The 24,528-nt window shown below is 40.1% G+C and overlaps 1 protein-coding gene across 6 annotated transcripts in view; it reads right to left on the reverse strand.

The window, feature by feature from the left end:
- NBEAL1 (neurobeachin like 1) overlaps positions 1 to 18,348 on the reverse strand; it is an 83,112-nt gene extending 64,764 nt beyond the window's left edge. For 3 of the 6 annotated variants that reach the window (XM_080400237.1, XM_080400235.1, XM_080400233.1), the window contains exons 1-2: positions 18,272 to 18,348; positions 17,424 to 17,722 (exon numbers count right to left, since the gene is read on the reverse strand). In XM_080400237.1, coding sequence (XP_080256363.1) covers positions 17,424 to 17,474 — 51 coding nt within the window. In that variant the 5' untranslated portion in view covers positions 17,475 to 17,722; positions 18,272 to 18,348. Of the gene's footprint in view, positions 1 to 3,640; positions 17,109 to 17,423; positions 17,723 to 18,271 lie in introns of those variants that run through there. The other 3 variants (XR_013930167.1, XM_080400236.1, XM_080400234.1) reach the window with 1 other exon arrangement.
- Between the last annotated feature and the right edge of the window lie 6,180 nt (positions 18,349 to 24,528).

A 24,528-nucleotide genomic window follows, 5' to 3' on the forward strand; every position in this document is an offset into this window, starting at 1 on the left:
GCAGTTCCTCACAGCTGGGTACTGTGTAAGCCGGGAGGAAAGATACTAGACCATCACAGGAAAATTCTGTCAAAATATGTGATTTGAGCTAGTCTCACTTAATTTTCAAATGCAAGCTGCCAGAGCATGGCTAACATATTCCTCCACAAAGACTTTACAGGCATGTCCATTAATACGCACCCATGCAGTCCCACATTTTATGTTCTAAATAATTTTCAAAATAACTTTAAAATATTGCCTAAAGTGTTACAGATTTCAAATTATTTCTACATCCACTCTATAACTTAGAAAATTTTGCAGAAGTTTTAAGATTTTTTTGTTCATCCTTCTCTTTTGCTTCTTCTGTATCTCTTCCTTTTTTTTAATTTCCTTTATATCACCATAGATGTTTCCTAATAACATTTCCCTGCAGTGTTAAGACCAAGGAGCAATCTATGAATAACTAAGGACAGCATTCTGGGGTAATGTCAATATAAAAGAGTCACCAAGAAAGGCAGACAGAGAGTCCTGTCAGTGCAAAATAGCTACCTACAAAACAGCTTCCCAGGGGGTTAAAAAAAAAAAAAAATATCCAAGAAATCCAGAATCTGAAATGCAGCAAAACTAACAGCATCTTTCCACAGCAAGTACAAGAGTTACAACACATAGGAATCTCCTTCTCATTCTAGACTTCACCCTTCCCCATAACCCCAAGACCCCTCCAACTCAAGCAAGAAGTGTCAGAAACACCCAGACATGGCTTACTTCACTATCACTATTACATATGACATGTGTTCAGATACTGTGACAACAGGTGCCAAATAAAATCCTTAGCTAGACACCTATCTGGTCTGATTATTTGCTTCCACTGCCTTTACTGCATTTTCCTGTTCATTTTTCCTTATTTCCCCTTCTTCCACTTCATTCCTAATCTATCCCTCCTTCATAACCTTTCTTCTCATTTCTGCTTTTATTCCCCTTTCAATTTTTCACTCCCTTTCTTTTTCTGTTAAAAATCTGTCAAAAAGGTATCACACCCTGTAAGTGTAACGTAGCCTTGTTCTCACATTTAATATGCACTAAACTACCAAACAATAAAGTTATCTTAAACATACGCTCATTAATTGTCCTCAAGATTAAATTGCAACATACAGAATGAAGGAAGCTGTTGAGATAAAGAATAAATTTAAGATTTCCAAGATACTAGTTTAAGCTACAGAGGTTGATTAAGATTATCTTAACAGGTGAATACAGAATACACTTTTCTTAGATTCAGAGATCAAACACCTTGAAAATCAAACCAAAAGATAGGCAACAAGCAAGACTTACTAACACCCTAAAGAATGAGCTAGAAGTAGCAGAAGATGCAGTCTTCAGACATTATGGCTTTTAAAAATGTTTGTACATTTAAAGCTTTAACTTTCTGGTAATGCACAGCAACTTATTTTAGCCACATGCAAGCTATTTCACAGGATCATAAAGATGAGGAACACTAGAATATGGTGTTAGCACTTACAATATAGCTCAGGCTACACAGGACAAAGCAATGGCATCCATGGCAAAGTAACCAACAGAAACTGCCATATGCACATGTCCATGTCCCTAATGATAGTGCCCATGCATGTGCAAAAACTGAACTCATTTGACTTTTTTTTTGGTTGAACTGCTTTGTTTTTTCTTGGCATGGACAAGTTCTCCTTGAAATATTACATGAATGACTAAATAGATTCTATTCATATTACAAAATTAAAATTGATTGTTGACACAGCTGAGGCTCATCACTAGTCGTTGACAGTAAACTTTTCTAAGAAAACTCAGTTTTCCTTGGTCATGTACCATGAAGGAAGCTGTGCAAATAATGTCATTATCTGACTTAAAATTGCTTTAACAAAAGGTTATAGATGAGAGAAAGGTAAGAGGAAAACAAAAGACAAAATTAGATTCAATGTCTGCTTGCTCCTTTTTAATGATATAGCCTAAATCATCTTCAAGATTAAGATGAAGTTAACCCTCGTTATCCTTAAACTATAATGCCTTTGGCAGGCTATCAGTGTAGACTAGCAGTAAGAGAGAACATTGGCAGAAAAAATAGGCAAGAAAAAGTAATTATGTGGATAACAGGAGTAGGCCACCGATGTTATAAAAGGCCAAAAGTTTTTGCTTACCTGTAGTGCACATACTGCTCCATTCAATTTGCTACTAAAGCTGATCCCAATTCTGGTAAAAATCAAGAACTGCAGTACTCTTTGATGGTTGCCTGCAGCATGCTATTTAACCCAACTCCCTTCTACCTGCCAGCCAATTATTTATATATTATTCCAAGTTATTAAAATAATCAGCTTTGATATCAAAATATCAGATAAAACTACTGGTACGTGCCAGCAGAAAATAGCTTACATGACACTTGACTCATTTTGAGTTTGAGATTTCCATCCAGACAATAGCACTAACTCAACACCTCCGGGGGGGGGGGGGGGGGGGGGGGGGGGGAATAAGATCAAGGCAAAAAGTAAACAAGATCACTTTAGCAACGTAAGAAACACTGAGAAATACATCTCCATTATAAACCATATACTAGAAAGTATGTCATCTTTCCAGAAATTGATTTTTTATTAAGACTTACAAACTAGGAGTACACCATTCCAGGAAAAACTGACCCAACATTTAACAGTTTTGCTACAAATTTGGACACCTAAGTTACTTTGAAGATGTTAGAAACAAGCTAAAAACAGCTTTCCAACTTTGAACCTGACTCAGGTTTTCCTTTTTATTAGCAGCAATCAGCCCAGCCCCATGCACCAGCCATCTGTTGAAAACTGCAAGAAATCTGAAGTTTACTGAAGAAGTTTTAAGAAAGAAAACTTACGATATTAAACTACCCATGGCAAAGTACACAAAAACGTCCATTCCCAAAACACAGCTAAACACACATTTCTGAAGACCAGCCTATGTGTTTCAGATGCTTCTTTTACTTTCCCAAACCAGAAATAAGATAAGTTTAGGAGGAAAAAAAAGTCTTTTTACATTGGTTTAAAATTGTAATTTCATAATAAAGACAGTAGTAATGGGTATCAGCTGCTTCCTGTGCACCACATATGCTGCATTTATCTTACCCAGCATCTTTATCTTGAACTTTTTTTTTTTTTTTTTACGTCAGCTGGGCCATTTAACCTGAAGTTTAAATTCAGTGAATTTTAGAATTTATTTCTGTTGAGTTCTCTTCCCACCCACCTTTTCAGCTATCCTGTATCTTCTCAGTGGTGAAATGGTAAGTCACGTTAACAGCAGAACACAAATCGACCTAACTTTAACATGAATGTATTTGTGTTTTTCAATGCCAATGTTTTTCAAAGATCAACTTTCCAAGCCAGGATATGTTGCAGTCTGACAAATACCTGTGTTACCACATGGCAGAAGACTGCATCCCATGGGTATGGCAACACTTAGTTCTGTGATGCAACAAATCACTGAACTTCAACCCCAGCTCCAACTGATTAACTATAAATAGCAAGCTCCTCCATCAAACCTGCAGTCCTCCTAAGGAAGCAGTCTAACTTAGCCAGACCATAATAAAGCATCCTGAATACTCTAAAGTCTTATTACCAGTAAAAGCAGTGAAACCTATGGAATATATTCTCTTATTCCCTACTTTCATAATTACCCTTTTGTTGTCGTTCTGCACACAGGTAGCTGGAGGCTGTATGTCAGACCACATCTCCAAATGTTTTCCCTGGTGCTGGCTGAAGACCCACGGTGCTTTTAAAGCCCAGCTTACAAAACAATGTATGTTTTGGTAATACACTTCAAGGACAAACTGTGATAAACCAATTTTAGACTGGTATTGTTTCCCAGTCCTGCCACACAGACTCTGCAGACATGCCCTATGAGATCAGCAAAAAATACAGAAGGAAATTTTTGATTTCGACAACAGCAGTAAAAGCAGACAGAAGCTGCACATGGTAATAAAACACCTTTCACCAGTTACAACTTTCCTTCCAATCACTAGGAGATAAGAAGACATTGATTTTTCAAAACCTTGCAGCTAAGCCACAAGCCGAAGCATTTCATTTACCTGAAACTTGCCTAGCTTTTATGCAAGACCAATTTCTGTATCTTCTTTGAATAATAACTCTATAGAAACTGTATGCTTTAAAACTTCTGGAAGATAATTTCTACCACAGACTGAAATTCCAAGAAGGTAAAATCCAACTTACATTAGCCATTTCACTTCATAGTAATAAACTGAAACAACCAGAGTTTTAACAAGGCTATCTTAAGGCTGTCATTGTAGGGACATGTGCGAGCCTAACAAAAATCCAAACCAAACCAAAAAAGTCCTTCAGTTGATAGCCACAAGTCTGCAGAGCCTAAGCATAGTGTAATGAAGGCCTGTGAAACAGCTATAGTAAGTCATTCACCTGCAGTAATGAAAAAAAATAAGTACTTTAAACCTATTAAATCATATGTAGCTCAGAGCACCTAAAAGGGAAAATACTTCCGTGTTCCTTCCCTTCCTTAAATACTTCTGGTTTTCATTAAAAAAAACAAACACCACACAAAAACACACACAGACACACAAAACAACAAAAACTCAAACCTCCCAGCAAGAAAACACACCACCCTTTAGGTCTCCATTTTCTTACAATCCTCTACGCACAGTAATAGTTGTTGTCGTGTGTTTTTACACTTTAAAAAGAAAGACTGCCAGGCCTGAGCAGTACAATGTTTCTAACTGGTACCTAAAAGACAAAAACCCCAAACACCATACCATTACCCGCAAGACATCCAGAACAGGTTTGTGTTTTGTTTTGTTTTTTCTTTACCAACAATTACTACAATGCTAGAAAGAAAAAAAATAATTGCTAAGTGAAACTAGTCTACTGGTCTACAGTGTGCATAGCAATACTGTGCCTAAACACTGCCAAACAGCAAGTTTCGCATGAAATCTAACATTTTAACAGTTTATGTATATATTTATAAATTCTAGCAAGGCCATCTTTAGACTTGGTGAAACTGGGAAACAAGCTCTCAATGTCAACACGTACTTCAGCGTTTCACACCACAAACAAAGGTGATGGCAGAGAGGAGGTCTAGTCAAATGCCCTTTGACAAATGTAACACTCTCTGAAGCAATGAAGTTAAAAACTACAACCAAAATCTACACTAATTTGCGGCAGGCTCTTGTCTTTGATATACTAAATTTTCTAGACATTACAATATTTTTCTCTGCTGTTTATGAAGAGTGATTAAATGAATGACCAAGAAATGTTTTAATCCAGTCTTTCTTTTTTTCCCCCCCCAGTAACTCATTTGCCTATGCAAGAAGCTCAGCAAGAATTTTTTTGCACATTTTTAAAATTCGTATCAAGCCAGGTAGTACCGAACTCTTTCAGCCTACTTTAAGTTCAATGAAAACGTGTTACACAAAAGCGGCATTGAAACACTCCTGTGGAATACAGGCACATTTACCCAATGTTTCAAACGACACTATTTATCTATTTATGTAAGTGTTGCTTTTCGATTTAACAGTAGCCTCCATTTCTACTAAGGGTTCAAGCAAACAGTCACAACTGGAAGGGCAAAGCTCAGCACAGTTTTTATAGCTCCGTTCCGGAAGTTTTAAGTTGCTAAAAACAAAAGCTGGATCCACGCGAGGCTATTTGCAGTGCCACATACCGTGCTCTCAAGGCAAAAATTCCCTGCAGGGCAGTTCAGAGTCCGAGTGTCAGACAAGCCCGACTTGTTTGACAGGACAGTTGTTTGAAGTCGTTAAATTTAACACGCAGCCATCAAACAGGCAGCCAGCCTGCACGGCGGGTTCAGCTTAGAGGCAGCACCATTGCATCGCACTGGCACTATGGGAACTAATCCCCCAGCCCCAAGCATTATATTTAAAATAAGAACAATCCCTTGGCGTTAAGGCTGAATTAGGCGCACAAACGGTAACGTTAGGAAATTAAACATGAAATACTGCCTTTAGAGCACTGGTGAATTTAATAGTCTTAATAATGGCAGTAGTCTGCCTAATGCAGACTTGTAGAACGTTTCTCAAGACTGTTTGAAATAAAACTATTCATTGGGGGATTAGAAGGTTTGTTTTAAGTAAGCTTTTTCCTACTCATGTTTTCAGACAAAAAAAGGCAACATTTTCAGCACAAGATCTCCAAGCAGTCTTTATTCTGAAATACGTCAAAGTGCTTATGCTTTCTGTGAACCTTTCAAATCTGTAAAATGCCAAAATAAAACCTGAAAAGCTTCACTTATAGCAGCAATACTACACTTAGAATTAATAAAAGACTTCATGAGAAGCTATTCTAAACTGGCTAAATTGCCTCGATAAAGTCAATCGATCAATCAATTCTAATTATCAAGGGAATCACCTTTAGGCACAATTTTTCATTTTAATCACAACACTAATTTTTGAGTCAGCTGTTGATCCAAAAGAAGAAAGGCTCCTGGCAAATAATTATAAACCTCCTTTTTCAAAATTCACACAAGCATTCTGTTCCATTTCTGGAATTAAAAGAAAGAGGAGGGGGTGTTTTGTTTCATAAATGGGAACTGCAGTGAATCGTGACAGAAAGAACTATTTTGGGACAAGATAAGAAATTTCGTTTAGCACAGAGATTTATACCAAAATAAATCTATAGCTGTCAATCATGATAAAATGTAGCTCATAAATATTCCAAGTCAGATTAAATATATTTCTTCTCTTTTCAAAAACAATAAAAGTAATTATAATATTCTGCAGTTAAAAGGGTAATCATCTGAGAGCTGTTACTCAGTTTCCTTTCTACTTCAGATCCCCCCACAAAACTGGAAAAAAAAAAGAAAGTTTTCTTACTAAAATGGAAGTAAAGCCTCTATTTTTCTTTTGCTCTTTTTTTGGTTGAGTTTTTTGAGGTGGTTTTTTTTGGTTGTTTCTGAATGACAATACAATTACAGCCTTGTGGCTTGGAACTGGCATGTGACTGATGCCATCCATGAGATGAATCTAGTTAATCTGAGCTCGGATTTTAGTGTCTTCACATTTGATAGAGAGTACCACTAAGTTCCATTTACAAACCAGCATACAGTATTTCAGCCTTCTAGAGTCCACTGCACAGGGCACTTACCAGGAATTTACCATAAGGTGACATACTACATTCTATTAATATTCACTTTTCCCATCAAAGCTGACATAATGAACCAACAGTAGTAAAAAGCAGAAGCTGTATTTTAAGCCTAAGAAAACAAGAAGCGTCCTAAATAACTCCAAGGCAACTAAAATGACATGGTGTCAAAATAAACCTAAATGTAATGAAAATTCAAACTATTGCTTAAGAAAGGTTTAGAGTTTCATGCATGCTTTGAAACTCGAAGTTCCGCCATCATTCTACATGAGAAAAGCACTGAGCTTTAGCAACAACACACACAATGCCAGCTTTTGCCACATAAAGTTTCTAACTTCCAGTGTGATGCAAGAGACAATAGAAGTTTAATACAGGCAGGCTGAAAGGAAGCTGGGTGGTGCAGTAAAAGCATCAGCTTATTATTTCACTGAATCAACAGCTAAATATTGTCAAGTTTTCCAGCAGATAGGCTGAGAACTTGTGTACAGCTTATCAAAAAGAAGTCTGTATTTCATTCAGTGTCATGTGATTACACCAAATTTAACTAAAGCAAATTTTTATTTCTTTAGCTATGGATTTAGCTGTTTGTCTTCTCAACCTCACCAGAACCTAACATTCTACTGCAGATAACTATAAACTGAAAGTATAACCCCCACCCCCCAAATCTGCTTTTCAAAAGCACCCTTAAAAAAAAAATTGAAAGATTCAAAAACTAGGGCATAGCCGAATTTCCGTTACTTGTGCAACTGCTGCTTGGCATTCTCCGCACTTCTACTGGTACAGCTTTTAAATGAGTAGTACAGGTAAATAATGAGGCCAGATTTCTGCAATCAACACCCTTGTTCTCTATACCCTGCTTTATTTCCAAAAGCTTTTACCCATTCCAGTATTGTGAGCAATGCAGGGTCCTGGAGAGAAAAACCTGTATGCAGTCATACCTGAGTCACTGTACTTATTGCCATTTTTGAAACTTTTTTTGCATTTTATGTTATTATACATAACAAATACTAAAGGACCATCCCTTCCTATCACAGTATTTTCCCTCCCAGATTCCAAGTTTGCCCTCGAATGCACATGAACACTACAGATCTAACCAAAATTGTTATTAAAAATAATTTAAAATTAAAAATAAAGCCTTTTCCCTCCTTGCTTCTTAGAAAATGCTGAACCATTTAGCCTACAGTTCCCATGAAGCTTCAGTCGTTTATCAACAAAACTGTTCATTTCATCCAGTCAAAAATTCAGCAAAAGCACAGGTAAATGAGTAAAAAGTTTTATATCATTGAATGCATTAGCCAAACATTTATTGACAGTTAGTAAGGTGACTTCAAGCAGCCTGCATCCACCACAAACACTTTCTATAAAACTTATGAGGATTATGTCACTGATAACTCTGAACCGATGCCCCCACATATATTGTCAGTTAGCATTTCCATCACTCTTCCACAGAAGCCAAGCATTTACTCTTTTTGCAGGATAATTTTAGAATAAGAAGCTTCAACAACTTTTAAAACTTTTTTTTGTTCCTAAATTCGTCCACATTCCAAGTGAAAACTGGGAGAAAACCATATGAAGATGCGATGTTTTCCTAAAATTATTAGGAATATTAAAAGAATAATCTTGCTATCTTAACGAAGGAGTCAAACTCAGACTGTTCCATTTTCACTTCGCTTTTTACAGACTGTTATGGCATTAATGCTAAATTCTTCTTTCCAATGAGAGTGCTACCTTTTCAACCTCTGCCTTCACTTCCTTATTAGTTTTTAAATGTCTTATGGGACACTCATACAAGTTCTTAGGCAGATTTTGGTGAATGATAACTTACAATAAAAACAGTACCAATTCTCCCTACATTAATGATTAAAAGCAAACTCACCGTTTTCATTCAGACTTCAGGAATATATCCTCAAAGATTTGTCTTCATCCCCATCCCTCCCTTGCCTCAAATTCAGTCTAAAAGGCAGAATTACTAGGACTGGTTATATAAATAAAAAATGTTTTCTGTGTTAAATTGCTATCTATTAGATAATTAAAGGTTTAGCATCAGCTTTGATTGTATGCTCTTTGTGCTATGTAAGGGTAGCACTTAACCATGAATTTATTTTGAGATTTTGTTTGTGCCTCCCTCAAACGTGCTTTAGATAAAGAACTGAAAAGCCTTTAAAACCTTTGGAATTTAACTTCTTAAATATCCTCGTTGTTTTAAAATATGCTGTGCTTTGTGCTTTTAGATACTCATATAATTAGTCATTCTTACAGGTAAACTTAATTCCTAATTTTACACAGCCATAGTTAGCAGTGTTACTCAACGGTCAAACAATTATTTAAACACTTATTCCTATTACTTACCATAGATACATGTAATCCTCAACCATAAATTCGACAGAGTATCATAAATGCTTTAAATATCAGAATAAACATTACCACAAACAAATACTTTATCAGCGCAGAAATAAAACAGCTAATGTTTAGATCTGCAGATGCATGGAGGGACCTTAGTGAATTGTCAAACTTAAAACAGTGTTTATGATGAGAACAATCAAGTATAGTGTTCATTTCTTGGTGTTGCCTGTTGCATCTCCCATCCTCCTCTACTGCAGCCTCCCATTCACTAGAATATATATTGGAAAAGTTATCTGAACACATGACTTCTTAAAAAAATAAGATGCTTATCTGTACTGTTGAGACATGTGCATGTTTTGGCGGTTTTTTTCCTCCTTAAATATATATATTTCTTTCATCAGGAAAAGCTCAGTAACTAAAGAAGCCCTTCCGTCTTCTATGGCAGCTGTTTAACCTTTCTGAGGCCTGTAAATATTTTAACAGTATCTGTTGACAACATTTGGGTTCAGGCATTAAGCTACAACGCTGTTCAACAGGCAGCTGACAAGCCTTTCTCCCATTTCCATATTACAGCACAAACGTACTGCATATTTGAGTTGATTCTGCAATATTCCTTTATCAGGACACATGCTATCCCCAGATCTGAACCAGATGACCAAGTTAAGAGTGACATAACTGAAGATACCACACACCATCATATAACAAACATAGGCTTGTAAATTCTTGTATTATTAGTAGATCAGCACACAGAACCAGAAACCTGTGTTTCTAGCTTTGTGATAAACCACTCCATTTAAGAGACACTTGATTCTTTCACCAAAAGTGTGAAATATATTTGTTGTTCATTAACGTGAAATATATTTGTTGGTATGTTCAGAACTGGATGCTTCTCATTTATTCTGCGAAGCACTAATCCGCAAACCTGTGGACATGGAAGAATTTCAACCCTATACTGGACACCAATAAACCCCTGAATCTTAACAGCAAAAGGCTGGACAAACCTCAGACACTTCTTTATCTAAAAGTAATGTCTACATATATGTTTATTGCCAAATGTAGAATGGTAAGAAATATAATTTCTCTGTAGCTTGCAAAATGCTACGGGTTTTTTACATCTCTCTCTGTTTAGATTTATCTGCTGTCTCATTTCATCCTGAAGCCTGTATTTTCTGTGGCAGGGTCCTTGTTCTGTGTTACAGCATCATAGAATCGTTTAGGTTGGAAAAGGCCTTTAAGATCATAGAGTCCAACCATTAACCTAACACTGACAAGTCCTTATCAAACCTAAATCCAACAGAAGATAGCTGACTTCAAAGGCAGCAATCACATCCCAGCTGTATAATGCTAACAAAGTGTTCATGTATGTTTGATACATGCAGAGCTTGATGTGGTTACCACAAGACTCCCATTAAGTAACGCTTCACTGCATACACACCAGGAGCATGAGTATTATGGGGGACTCCTCAACAAAGTCAAGTTTGCAAAGTGCTTTTTTTTTTTTTTTTTTTTCTTCCTCACAAATCTCATTTTTCTCTCCATGGATGGCCCTCATTTTGACAGGCAACAGTACAATTTCCATTCCTGTCAGCTCCTCAAGTCAACTGAACAACCATCAGCAGAAGGTCATCCTGGTACCTAATTGCGGAAAGTAATGGCTACTGTAAGTTAAGCAACTACTGTCTTGTACATATACACTCAGTTGTTTATATGAAAAATTCTATATTTGTAAATATCAAAATTATGAGACATGTCTTTAAATAGCAGACAGTATATTCAGAACCAAAGACCAACTGTTCTTGTTTGTCTACATCCATTCTTAGTTTAGCATCTCACAAGGGCAGGACAAAGATATTTTCACTAACACATGTCCACAAGTGACTTGTGACATGGTCCTTTACAAATTACACTCTCTCGGAATGCAGAATTATTTAAAACAATTTGCAGAAAAGATATTTCACACAGCAATTGTTTAATAGAACTTCACTCACTAGTTTTACCAGAGGCATGAATTCATGTGACAGGGACTTATGAAAAACTACTTTTAGTGAACATTTGGTTTGCTCAAGCGTTCATCTAGCTGCAAGTTGAATACTTCTTTATCCTAACATAACAAAGGCGATATATAGTGATGCAATATGAATCACTGACAAACCAACAATTGCACAAGAATGAAGACAAGTGCAAGCTAAGTCAGGATGAGATCATATTTGAGATGCAGAGGTCAGTGTTTCACACTGGACTTACAGTTTAATATCAAAGATCAAATTCTTGTTGAATTACCACAACTGTGTCTCACCAAAACTAAGCATAGTTCTGCTAAAACCATGTTTCTTTGAGAAACACAACTACAACAACAAATCCAGTGCAATCATAGCACTTTCTGCAGCCCTACAAAAATCATGTCTAAAAGCTGATCTGAGCAAAAATTTCAGCTTATTTACAAATTTTATATGGGGACAGAGGTTAAAAATCTCTGGCAAGCAAAAATTCACGTTATTTAATATAAACTGATGAACCATCCCTTGTAATTTTATAATGCTCTCCCGGAAGATATACATTTGCTATTGCTTGCTGAACATCACATAAAATGCCCCAATCTTTGGTGCAGGTGACAGAAGGATTCAATTGAAGTATAGAATATTGTCTGGGAGGCAGTACTTTGTCAAACAGTAGTGAAAGGATGCTGACAATATGTCAGGACCCCTTTTTTAAGTGACAGCCGACCAGCAGGTCAGCTTAGCAAGATCATAACACCACGCACTGAGAAAATTGGTATGTTCTTGCTTCAAGCCAACTTTTTTGACTGTCAGGATTGCCCTTTTTATGTTAGTTTTTGTCCAACACAAGGTGGCTAACGCTAACAGAATTCCCTCCCAAGGAGTACATCCTTGAAGGATCCAAAGGTATATAGATTTATTCTCACAATTCAAGGTCAAATTTATCATCTCACTTCTATACAGTATGCTAGGATTAAGACATGGGAACAGGGAATGAATGGAAATTATTCTCTTTTACAGACTCTTCTCACAGCACAGAGTACGCATTAATTTAAATGACCCATTTAGTCCTCCTAATGCAAATGTAAGTTTAACTCAAGCCAATTAAATGCACGCATTTATATGCTAAAGCTTTAGTTTCTATGTATTTGCATTGCAATAGTCTTCCACTTGTAGAGACAGCCATGCAATTACAGAAAAGTTAGCACTGCTAGCACACCACAGTTTGTTGCACTTTGCTCATTACAGTGGTCAGCTCCTGACTAACACAGAAGTCATGATTTCTCCCAAGACCACTTATTTTCTCATTCAAGCCGCCGCCTTCTGATTCCTGTAAGGCAACCTATAAGGACCTCAGAGAAGGAAAAAAGTCAAAGCAACAGGACTCTAACCACTTTAGGACATTTCTAGGGTAACACATATAGCCACGTTTAATGGGGTTTTTTCTGTCTAGCTTTTGTTCTGTGCTACAATATATTTATAATATATAGATATCCCTCACTATGCCAGAGAGAAAACATTTATCTCAATACAATTAGATTTTATAAAACCGAGAAATACAGCACAACATAAAAAAGTGCGTTTAAGATGACAGCTCATACAAAAGTCTGCTGCTTCTAACACAGCAAAGGATGCGATTGTCTCAGCTACCTGCATTAGTAAAGAGCAGAACATTATGATTTGCTTTACAGCTGCTACCACACAGAGTCCCTACTGTATTAATGACACCAAGATTGTGTGTCCCCTCTTGGAAATGTGAAGCACAGGCTAGAAGCTGGCTGAAGAACGTACTCACGGCTTTTCTTTCTAACTACTATATCACCTACAAGACAAAGCTGCATTTAAATAAAATCAGAGCTTTACTGAAGATGAGATTGTAAGAAAAAATTCAGAAGCGCTCTAATGCAACAAAAACTGAAGATTTTCTGAGGTGCATATGGCAGCTAAGTGCCTCCATTTATGCTTTTGAAATCTCTCCTGAAGGCAATTGGGGATATTTATTTTTTTTTTTATAGAGGAGAAAAATCTCTCTTCCATATGAAAAAGTATCTGATTCCTTTCCATGTAAAATATAAAATATCAGAAATACTGACATGCTTTATATCTAAGACTCAAATACAGACCAGAACAACTGGAGAATATCAAATATACATAAATCTTACAGGTAAGGTGGAGGTTCAATATTTTTCATTTGAATCAGCAGTAATAGTTACTTCAGAAGATTATAAAACAAGAATTAATTGTGTATACTGATACATAACTAACATATAAGAAAAGGTTAAGCAACTAATACTACAACAATAATATTATTACAGCCATGTTGGTCTAAGGCTACTAGGCAAAACTGGTAAAGATTAGCTTCTTCACGTGAACATACCAAGGTCAGAGACACACATGAAAACGTCCTTTTCCCAGACCACTCAAGCTCACCTACAAGAGCTCTTCTCCCGCTGTACACTTACATTAGTAAAGCATTTTAAGGTATCTAAGTTTTTCATGCTCCTGTGTAGGTTATTGAAGGCTTTGAACTGACAATCTATACGCTTGACTACCACTGTCTACCAAGCCTACTGGAGAAAATTTTTCCTAGTGGCTTCTACAGAAAGGACCTGTGTCACCTATTCTACACATGACTATTTTAAAACACGCACATTCCTACATTTGCATGAGAGGACAGCAGCTTACAGCCATATGAATATTCAAGCGAATAACAGCATTGTACATTAACAGAGAATTTAACAGAAAAAAAGAAAACATAAAACCATTTGAAACTGAAAATCATCAAAAAACATGTCAGCAACTTGCATCCTTAGCAAGGCTTTCTTTACAGAGAGCCTGACATCATCATTAAAAAAAAAAACACCACCAAACACAACAACAACAAAAAACTCAATGCAGGAACAGCTCAGACTATTAACAATACAGTGCTGTGATACCACCCCAGTGACTCAAATCTAAAGCTCACTAAAATTTAATGAATTTTTGAACTGCTTCCATGCAACACCAGAAGCATCCTAAATTGCGTGTGGCTACTGCTTTCATTAGGCATCTTAAACAGCAGACTGATCTGCAGCTTTGTAGTTACTGCCCTACAGGATGGCTTTCGGGGGAACAGAAGTAGAAAAAAAGAAATCCGAAACCAAATCCCAACCTTAGGTTAGAAATTGCAAGATGAAAAACAACTGAATACCAACTAAAATTGAACTTTTGCAGCCTTAAAAACAACCTTAAAAGAAAGAAAAAAGGGAGAAGAAACCACCTCACAGATGGCATTATCCGAAGACTGCTTCTGTAGAGATCCTAAGTTACATGCTGCTCTCTGCCCTAATCTCCAACTCCTAAAATGCACAAGAGGCAATGAAAATAGAGAAATGCCTTCTTGATGTTACTCTGCATAAAAGTAATTGTTGCAACTGACACCCAAGAGATATCAAGTGATCACAAAGAACAAGAGTCATGACCCAGGATAGATGGTAAGATGGTAACACAGCATTATCCATCACTTCAAAGCCGTAAAAAGCCCTGCTGCTGTAGCACAGGGTGCTATATTTAACATATTATCACAAAGGACTCAATTATCTAAAAAAGGCAAGACAAACAAGGCTACTTACTAAGAACAATCTGAAGCATCATACAGAAAAGGAGTTTGGATTTCACTGGTTTTTTACCTAACAAGACTGCAAAAGCTAAAGCCACACATCTCTGATTTGTGGCACAACAAATTCCCCCCTTACCCAACTGTGACTCTCCAGCAGTTTTTGTAGTTTGGAAAAATTGCCTAGCTTTCCTTCCATGGATGTCAGCCACAACAAAGTCATGACAGCACAACATACAGTGTGTATATATATATACATATATATACACACACACACACGATACTACACTTCCCTGGGCAGTCCCAAGCATGAAAAGACTTTTTCCTAAATCACTGTATCCTGTCACTGGTGATTATTGCTACACCTTCCCATTGTGCTAGGTGCTTCAGGGAGAACAAAGTACAGCACACAGACATTTTCAATACATGACTGAACAATCTAATGTATGTTAAGGCTTCACAACATTTTACATCCTAAGACCTACTTTCTTCAGTTGCTTTTAACATCACTAAACTTATTCCAAGATGAAACACTGTTATGGTGGATGCCTGCCTCAAGCAGCATGAGATAACATTTTAACCTGGACAGGGTGGGGGTAAACACCAGTTTTGCGTATAGCACTTTTTGAAAAAGTAAAGACTCCCTCTTTGGAGTCAATCTAGTTGCCTTCAAGTTTTGAAGGCAAGGTATTTTATTTTTAAAAATTTACCTTTTCCTACTTAAGAACAAGTTCTTATCAACACATGAAGCCACCTAATCATGCCCTTAATATACGGGTCTGGAAGAAAAAAAAGGCCAAAAAAGCCACCAACAGCTCATGGAAGCTGAGTATATAAAAGAATGCTGTTGTTTTTATTTTAATAGTCCATCCTCCACCACCTGGGAGCTGACTAGACTGTGTACACATAATTCTCAGAAAGAAACTGAACATTAAGTGATCTAAAGCATACATTTTAACTTGCACTCCTTTATTTACACAAACTTCCTGCTAGCATGTGGACAACATGGAGATGAAAAGCATACGATCTCAATGAAAGGTTCCAGCAAAGGGGGAGAAAGTGTAAGACAGACAAGAGAGTTTTATAAAGAACTAGGGAAGAAAGAGCCAAAGAACGGCTGGGCAAAGAAATTGAGAGCTTGGCTCATCTCTGCAGCCCTGTCTCCCAAAGCTGAGGAAAGCCTAGATTCTTGGAGTCTGTTCCAAGTGCCTTTGTTCTTCTCACACCGATGAACTCACTGGCAAAACATCCATCTCCTCCAGTGCTAGTCCATTTCCTACTACCATTGGCATTACTACATTAGTTTAAAAGGCAAAGCTCTATGTAAATATGTTTCAACCCAACAGATCACCCACACAGGTGGGTGAAGTCATACCATGCTGTTATGTTTGCACTCGTTTTATTTTTAACTACATATAGAGCATTAGGGTTACAAACTCACATAAACAAAAATTAAGAGAAAGTACAATTAAGACTGCTTTGTGCAACCTTCATCCACTGCTTTGTGCACTTGCATTGTTAAAATGGTCTGTACTTAAAATCTCACATTCTATACTCCCCAGATGGGCCTTATCTAGAAATGAACTGGGAAGAACAAGAGAATGTTTATTCTACTGGTTTTAGAAGTTGAAGAAACTGTGATACATATGAAGCATGACACTGCAAAAAGAAAAGGCAAAACAAAGGCAAAGAATAACACCACCAAAAGCTATCCCTGCCACTGCATTCCTATATGACAGTAAGAAGTCCTTTCCCCTGCCTTTACGGTTATTTTTTGTGTCCTTATTTTACAGATATCTATTTAGATAATCTTCAGCCTTATTTGTGTACATATTCAGTACACCTGGCACCAATTAGGACCTGTGCTTTAAACATATGAATTGCTTTACCCTGCAAAATGCAAATGGAGACAGGACAGTATTTTAATAAGTCCTGCCAGGTGAAGGAAATTAATCATTATTAATGGAGCACTTAGACATTATGGTGATAACCAGCAAAGGAAGACTCAGGAGTAACTTTATAATCTGGCTCTTTGGGAAGGCTTTCACTAATATAGTTTAAATTAAAACTGGAGCTGTACAGAAAACTTAAGTATAAACCTGTGAACATGTGCATTCACATCACTACAATAGTTAGAAGATATCGCTACAACTGCTTAAACTGAGCCATGAACACTGTGCAATTAATTCACACCTCACGCACAAAAAAGGCCCACCTGAACATCAAACCAAGAGATGAGGTTGTAGTTTAAGTGCATTACAACCTCAGAGAAGCTGGACAAGTCTATGCAACTTCTAAGAAAAAAAAAAGCGTTAATTAAAGATACACTTTAAATACCTGACTTCCAAACAAAAGAGCAAAAAGACACACAAATACCCCCCACCCCGAAATATTTACCTTACTGCAGTAAAGCATCCAAAGCTCATACAGCCTCTCCCGGGATGCCATTCCTTCCCTTCCTCTTCTCGTCGACACCAGCTACTTTCGTTCAAGACCCTACCATGCTCAGGTGCCAGGTGCTCCTTACGCAGTTTGTGCTTTATTATTGCAGTTATATCATAACCCGAGAAGGCGAGGATGGAAACAACAGCGTCTCAGTCTCTCCTTTCCGGGTAAACAGCGTAGCACAGCACAAGCAACCGCAGGCAAGTGTCAAGCATGTCCGTCCCTCGCCAGCGCTGCTTCGGTTTTAATCTCTGAAAGTGAAAACGTACCCTTCAGGCCCCGGCTGAAGGAAGGAAAAATCCGTACGCAAAGGCCAGGCGCGACCTGGGGAATTAGGCGGCAGCTGGTGGCATCGCTTTCGTCCCTGACACCACTACCCCCGAGGCGGAGGAGCCTGGCTTCTCGTTTCCGCGGCGCTTTCCCCTTCCCGCAGGAGCCAGCGGCGGGCAGCAGCAGGGTGCTGAGGGGAGCCGGAGCCCAGAGGGCGCGGGGAGGCGGCGGTAAGGCGGGTCACCCTCCCGCCGGGGCACGGCCGACAGCGACAGCCGCCGCCACCGCCCTACTGCCCCGCTACCCGGCTCCACGGGCGGCCCCCGGCGGGCCCAGGCAGCGACGTCTCCCGCAGATTAGTGGCTGCCCGTGCAGAGGCGCCAGCCGCGGCCTGTCCCGTCCCCCGCAGGGCGCGGGAGAAGGCCCGCGCCGCCCCGCCGCCCGCTCCCGGGCCACGGCAGCTGCCCCGCGCCGACACCTACCGCGCCCTCGGCCCCCCCCGCACCACCGCCGCCTCTCCCCGAACGTACCCGGGCCGCGGCGGGGGGCGGCCGGCCGACGCCGCGCGGCAGCCAGGCAGCGGAGGGGGCCGGGCCTCGCCACATCGCCCGCCCCGCCCGCATTCCGGCACACGCCCCGGGCCGCTGCCGAGGGGCGGGGAGGCCGTGGGCGCCATCTTGGCTACGGGCAGTAGCAGCCGCTCCGCTCCGGGCGGAGCGCCGGGGGCCACGCTCCGGTTCCAGCGCCAGCCTGGCGGCCGCGGCGCAACGCCTCTGCCCGGGGCCGCTGGCGGGAGCAGGGGGTCCCGCGGGGCGGGCTGGGCCGGGGCGCTGAGGATGGATGCGTGCCGCAGCCCGCCGCGCCTCAGCTGAGGAGCAGCTGGTTCCTGTCAGACGGCAGGCCCCTCTGCCGTACCAGCATCTGCCCGCCCGTAAAAGCGTCGACATTCCCAATCCTGTGGGACAGAGCACCTCAGGAAACCTCCATGCTGCTTTACAAGTGGTAGAGGTTATCAAGCACATACGTGGTTTTGGGTGTGCTCCAGAGAGGCCTGCCTGCGTAGCCTGAGGAGTGTGGGCTTGCACACACCGAAGTACTGCCTTAAAGCAGCCCGTAACATCGTATGGAGAGCTTGTGTAGGGCTGAGGAAACGCTCTTGAAAGAAAGTTACATTTCTAAACGAGAAATATGATAAGACATTCCTCAGCTTCCCGGTGTGGCTCCTTCCTGGCCTGCCAGTAGCAGGCTGCCCCTGTGGAGGCACAGTGCTCCAGCGAAGGGCTCCTGCGTGCCCAGTGGCACGGCCCTTGCAGGGGGGCTCACAGGGCACTCGCCGGGGAACGGGCTTCCCGCCAAATCCCTCTGCTCCCTTGGAAAGTGGCGCTGGAAATTATCGTTGTGTCAGCCTCAAAAGAAGGGCAAAGTAGACTCAAGGAATCCTGTGCCTTCTCCCGTTGGCTGGGAGAATCACAGTCCTGCAACCTCTGGCCACAGCCCTGGTCCTCCTGCCACTGGGTCACCTCCTCAGCTGGGTAAATCCTATACAGCTTCATGTGATGCAGCTTTCATTGCACAGCTGATTCCTTTGCAGTAGATTTCCACACCGCTGCCATGGTTTCATGCAAGGTTTGGAAATCCTTTGCAAGGGAAATGACTGTGCAATATCATTATACAGTCTGCTGTATAAAAAACTGCTAGGGATGGATAAGTATCACCAAGAGCCCAGAGACAGTCTGAGATTGGTCCATGCAACATACCTTTGCTTATTTGTCTTGCTTTTATAAGACTGATGAAGATTCCCTGGAGGAATTTAAGGACCAATCTGTGCTCAGTGTTATTTCATGCAGATCAGCAGTCCAGGAGCGGGAGAAGTATCTTTTACTGCAATATCTAAACATAGTTCCTAGCATGGATGGAGGGACACTGACAAAAATGAGTCTGCAAAATCATTTCTAGTCCTGTGATACATGTGCTGTGGTACTTGCTGCTAGCCACAACAGCCTCTCACCTTGAGGTTACAACATGATTTTTTTCATCAAGAAAAAAAAAAAAAAAAAAAGATCAGAGTTCATCTCTGCCCCCAGGGCAGGATCTCCTATGCTTAAACCACTCTGGACCCCTCTCTGTGAACAGTCTCCAGGAACAGAGGACATTCTGCCTTCTCTAAAATGACAGAGTTTTCTCAGGGCTTGAGTTACTGCTAGGAGCTCTGCCCAAATAGCCAATCTGCATCACCTTCGAAGCAAAGGCAAACCATTATTATTTGTCCCTTCCACAGTAATATGGGAAGAGAAAGCTCTTCATAGTGTGGTTTCTGAGTTACAGATTTTTATCACGTTTTCTTAGAGCCTTTTCTAAACAACAGCCTATTTCAAACTTCTACAGATTTCTCCTTTGAAGAAGTCAGGCCGAAGGAAAGCCGTATACAAACCTCAATCCTTCCTGGAGGTAACACTCTGCTTTCTTGCATTACTGACTTTTCCAAACTGTAGCTGCTCCCATGTACAGAAGTCCTACAATAGGGTCTAGTGAAACAACAAAAAAACCATCCACTAATAGAAATGGGAGACTCCTGCCCCCTTGTTAAATGCCACCACCCATATAATTAGGATGCTCACAGACTATAAAGTAGCCATTTTCAACTTTGCTGGAGTTGGGGTGATACAGTTTTGGTAGTAGGCCTAGGCAGCTATTGCTGCTTGTGTAAGCAATTTGTGTCATATAACTACTCTAGAGGAAAATAAAGTATTTGCCTTTTACAACAAGACAGTCTGTTCTAGTGGCACACAGGGTGAGGGTCTCCTGGTCTGATTTTTCTAGAGGTCTTCCTAAACGAGGTAGCTCACTGTAAAGTTCTTAAGGGGACTTTTGGATGTCTGTATTACTGAGTGTGGGTTAAGTTTACTCTTTGTCAGTACAAGTTTTTGCTATGGTTTTTTTCTTATATGCAAATATGAGCGATAATGAGAGAGGTCAGTAGGAAAGGTGGACTACAGCTCTGTCCCCACAGGTATAGTATAATTCTAAATGAATTTATATTTCAGTACTTTGTAAAGACTCAGCTAAGGATATGGAAGTCAAAGAATGGAAGAAGATGTAAAAAGAAGTATTATCAGCAATATATAGGCACTTTAAAATGTGAGTGTTTAAGGACTGGTCTAGCTGTGAAAGCTAATTATTAGCCTTTTCATCACTGTCCCTTCTATAGTTATGTAGTAGTTGTTTCATGCAACTTAAATAGCCAGGTAGGCAGTGTTTGTTTGTTTTTCATTGTTCCTTAGCTGCTGATTTGTGGCAACTGTCTGTTTAAAACAGTGGTTATTTATCATACGTTGTTCATTACTTGTGGTTTTGTACTCTCTTCAGTAGCTGTATATTAGTAACTCAGCCATCTTACTATGGACCGAACTTGTCAGTCAGCAAGTTCAGGTGACAGAATGGGTAGAGAAGGGTGTGGATAGGGAGGAGGCATGAATCTGAGGTTAAAGAAAGATTCAACAGAAGAATGGACCATGTTGGTTTGCAGCTTTGAGTCCAAGGACCTCTGAAGTAGCAGGAAAAAACCACACACCTTAGAGTAACGCTTTTCTTAAGCTATACTTGTTTTCTGCAGAAGTAAATTACAAAGGCAAAAATCTGTATCTGACTTTCAGATATTCTGAAACCTGTTGTTTGGCTCTAAGGCATCTACTGAGATAATGCCCCAGGCCAGTAAAAATCATGCTGAGATAGGTCTATGGCAAAGCTTTTATCTGAGGTTTTCTTTGATATCTTGGGGCTAATACTTTGTGTACTAACAATGAGGACCTGAAATATGCTTAGAAATTACCCTGTCTCTCAGCTCTTCCATCTTCCTTTACAAACAGACCCTTGCACAGAAGCAAGAAATAATCTTTACATTCCAAGTAAGTGAGCGGCCTTGGCAGGTGCATATAAAACTTCCAAGATCATGATACCTTTTGCTGTATGTAAAGAAATAGGACTTTGTGGATGCTAGTTTCTAGACATTCAAGCCAAATTAACTTGAGTTTGCATTTGGAGTGGCTATTGGAAAGGAGCAAGCTGGCCCTTGCAAGATGCCAAGGCCTCTGAGATGGTACTTTGCTGAAAGAAGCACAGGATCAGCTTGCCTTGAGTTTCCCTGGCTACGATTGCACAAAATGCCTGTGCAATTGTTCTATTGGGTAAGCCAGCAAACTTAATTAGTGTTTATTCTTCCTTCTGTCACCACAGTCATATCGTACCCCAGGTAGTTCAGGGCTTGTTAGTTGTTTGCAAAATTGCTGCTCTGCTTTCATATATGTGGGGTTAAACCATTCACCAGACTTAAATTCAGGAAGGTATTTACCCCAGGGTAGCCTGAGACTGTGGCGAGTCATTTTGTGCTTTCTCCTTTCAGCTTGTTTCCACAGGGGGCCTTCAATATAATGAATCCCCCACTGTAAAAGGCCCAGGCAGTGGCTTGATCTCTTCTGCTCCTTTTTTGTAGCACAGGCTCCCTTACCACAGGCCTAACTTAAGTTTGCAGCTGTGCTAGGAATGTTCTTGTGTAGGATACATCTTAAAGACTCTTCCAGACTAAATATATAGTATGTGCTTATGTGCTTTGGTCAGCCTAGATTCTTACGAGTTCTAACAGCCAGTTAAGATTCGTGGGTGGGTGTTCAGGCTTAGAACTGCCCCTCTCTTTTGCTGTCATTCAGGTTAGCTATGTTAGCGCTAGCATGTGTGGACTCATGCTACAGCTGTTTTTGTTTTGCAGGCTCAAAGATGCCAGTTGCTGCTGCACAAGACTGCATGGCAAAAGTGTTCTGCTTCTTCCACCAAACTGACATTTCATTCCAAGTTAGCCATTCACTTACTGTCCACCATGTTATTGCCAGTGATCAGTAAAGTTACCATACTTGCACTTCAAGTTATTCTGCTTTAGTTAAGAAGTTGTTTAATAAATGATTTCAATATGTTGCAGTGCTCAGCAGATCTGGATCTGCAGCATGGCTCGTGAAAGCAATCAGTGTGTCAGGGAAAAAAACAACCACATGGCAGCAACCAAGGTTTAAGGATGTGTAGGTGTTGGTGGTCTCTGGTGATCTGTCTGAACTTTGTTCCCTCTCAGCTGACAGGGTAAGGTTGTCCTGTGAATGCCTGCTATAGCAACTTGGGGCCTAACTCTTCTTGGTTCCGTGAAGAGTGCAAATGAGGGGAAATAACTAAAGGGAAATGGGCTTAGGAAAGCACCAGCTGCTGCTAGAGATGGGATTCTTCCAAAATGTTAGCACTGTGACCTCTCAGATGTTAGGTGTTGGCTGCAGCACAGTGCCTGCTTCTAAGTAGGGTGTGAAACCAAGGCTGTACCTTTCCCTGTGCTCTTGTGAATCCTCCAGGGATCCTGCTAGCCGAACTCCTGACACAGAAATGATATGGAGACCTGAATGATGGCTAGTGTTGTAAAACTTGAAAGCAGAATTTTAAAGATCCTACAGTGTTGTATAAACAGCATGCTGTTAAAGTATGTGTGAGACTTGTGGGGGCCCACTTGCACACAAAACCGGTTGTAGACTTTCTAACATAATGGGTCTCTCTTCTGGTTTCTAACCCCAGACTCTAGGGAAAGTGGCTACTTCTCTGTGCTGTGGAGGGTCAACATGAGTTCAAGTCTACAAACAGTGTGAGGTCCTGGCTAAACAAAAGAGCATAGTGTAGGCCCTGAGCTGGAAATAGGAGCGATGCAATCCTGTGCAGAATTTGGGACTTAATGCCAAATGGCAGCAGGAACTATTAGGCACCAAGGCTGGTTTTCCATCATGAAGTGAATAAGCAACTGTAAGGTTTATTTTGATACCTATAGCACTACAAAGTCATTGACAAAAGTAGTTCTTATTAATAAACATGGTAAATAAATGTTTTGCTCTGTCTTAAGTCATCTTGTGTCACAGCTGCAGGCTTGGTATGCAGTACCTCCATGATGATACTGTGGTTGAGAACTTGCCAATCTATTCACAGGAGAACTATTTATGAGAAGGACATTGCTTTTATGAGACCATTCATGATGTAAGGTACACCCTGTAATAAATTCAAGCACAGATTTGGTCCCATGGATTCAGTCATAGGTGGATTTTTGGTTTTTCATTGTCATAAATGAATAATGTATTTTATTTTTTCCTCTAAGGTCTGAAATAATATTTTTCTTCAAAGATGCTATTTTTAAATTGATCTGAGACTGCAGATTAGAATTCAACTTGGCAATTTAGCTGCAGGTTTTCTGTGAGCTTGCGTGTTACCAGCTCATCTCCACTGACTTCAGGAGAATTACTCCTACCAGCAAGCACAGTCTTTGAAGCCCACTGTAGTCAAGACACTTTCTGATTCAGCCTTTTATTTAAAGCCCAGCCAAGCATTGCAAGAAAAGGGAGTGTAATCCATGTAGGCTCTGAAACTCCTTGGCCTTAATAAAGTACTAATGGCACTGCTTATTGACGTATAGCTTGGGAAAGTGCTGGTTAGGAAATATCCACATTGGTTGGAAGTTTCCAACTTTGGCAGTCATGGAACCTGAGTCAGTGAATCATCGGTACTCACCAGGCCTCAGGAGGTACTGTGGTCCTCAGAAGTGCAGCTGTTCATAGAAAACCCAGCTTTCTTCAAGTGTGTTACAAGACTGGATGTCCCTGTAGTGAAAGTCAACCTGGAGAGAAGAGCAGTTACCTATGAACTCCAATATTCTGCCTCCAAAGTAATTCCTATTATAGATCTGTAGCTGGCTGAGGTCCTGGGGCAGTGAAAGCAA

Source organism: Falco punctatus (assembly GCF_963210335.1).
Source record: "Falco punctatus genome assembly, chromosome: 8".
In the NCBI taxonomy this organism is placed as follows: Eukaryota; Metazoa; Chordata; class Aves; order Falconiformes; family Falconidae; genus Falco; species Falco punctatus.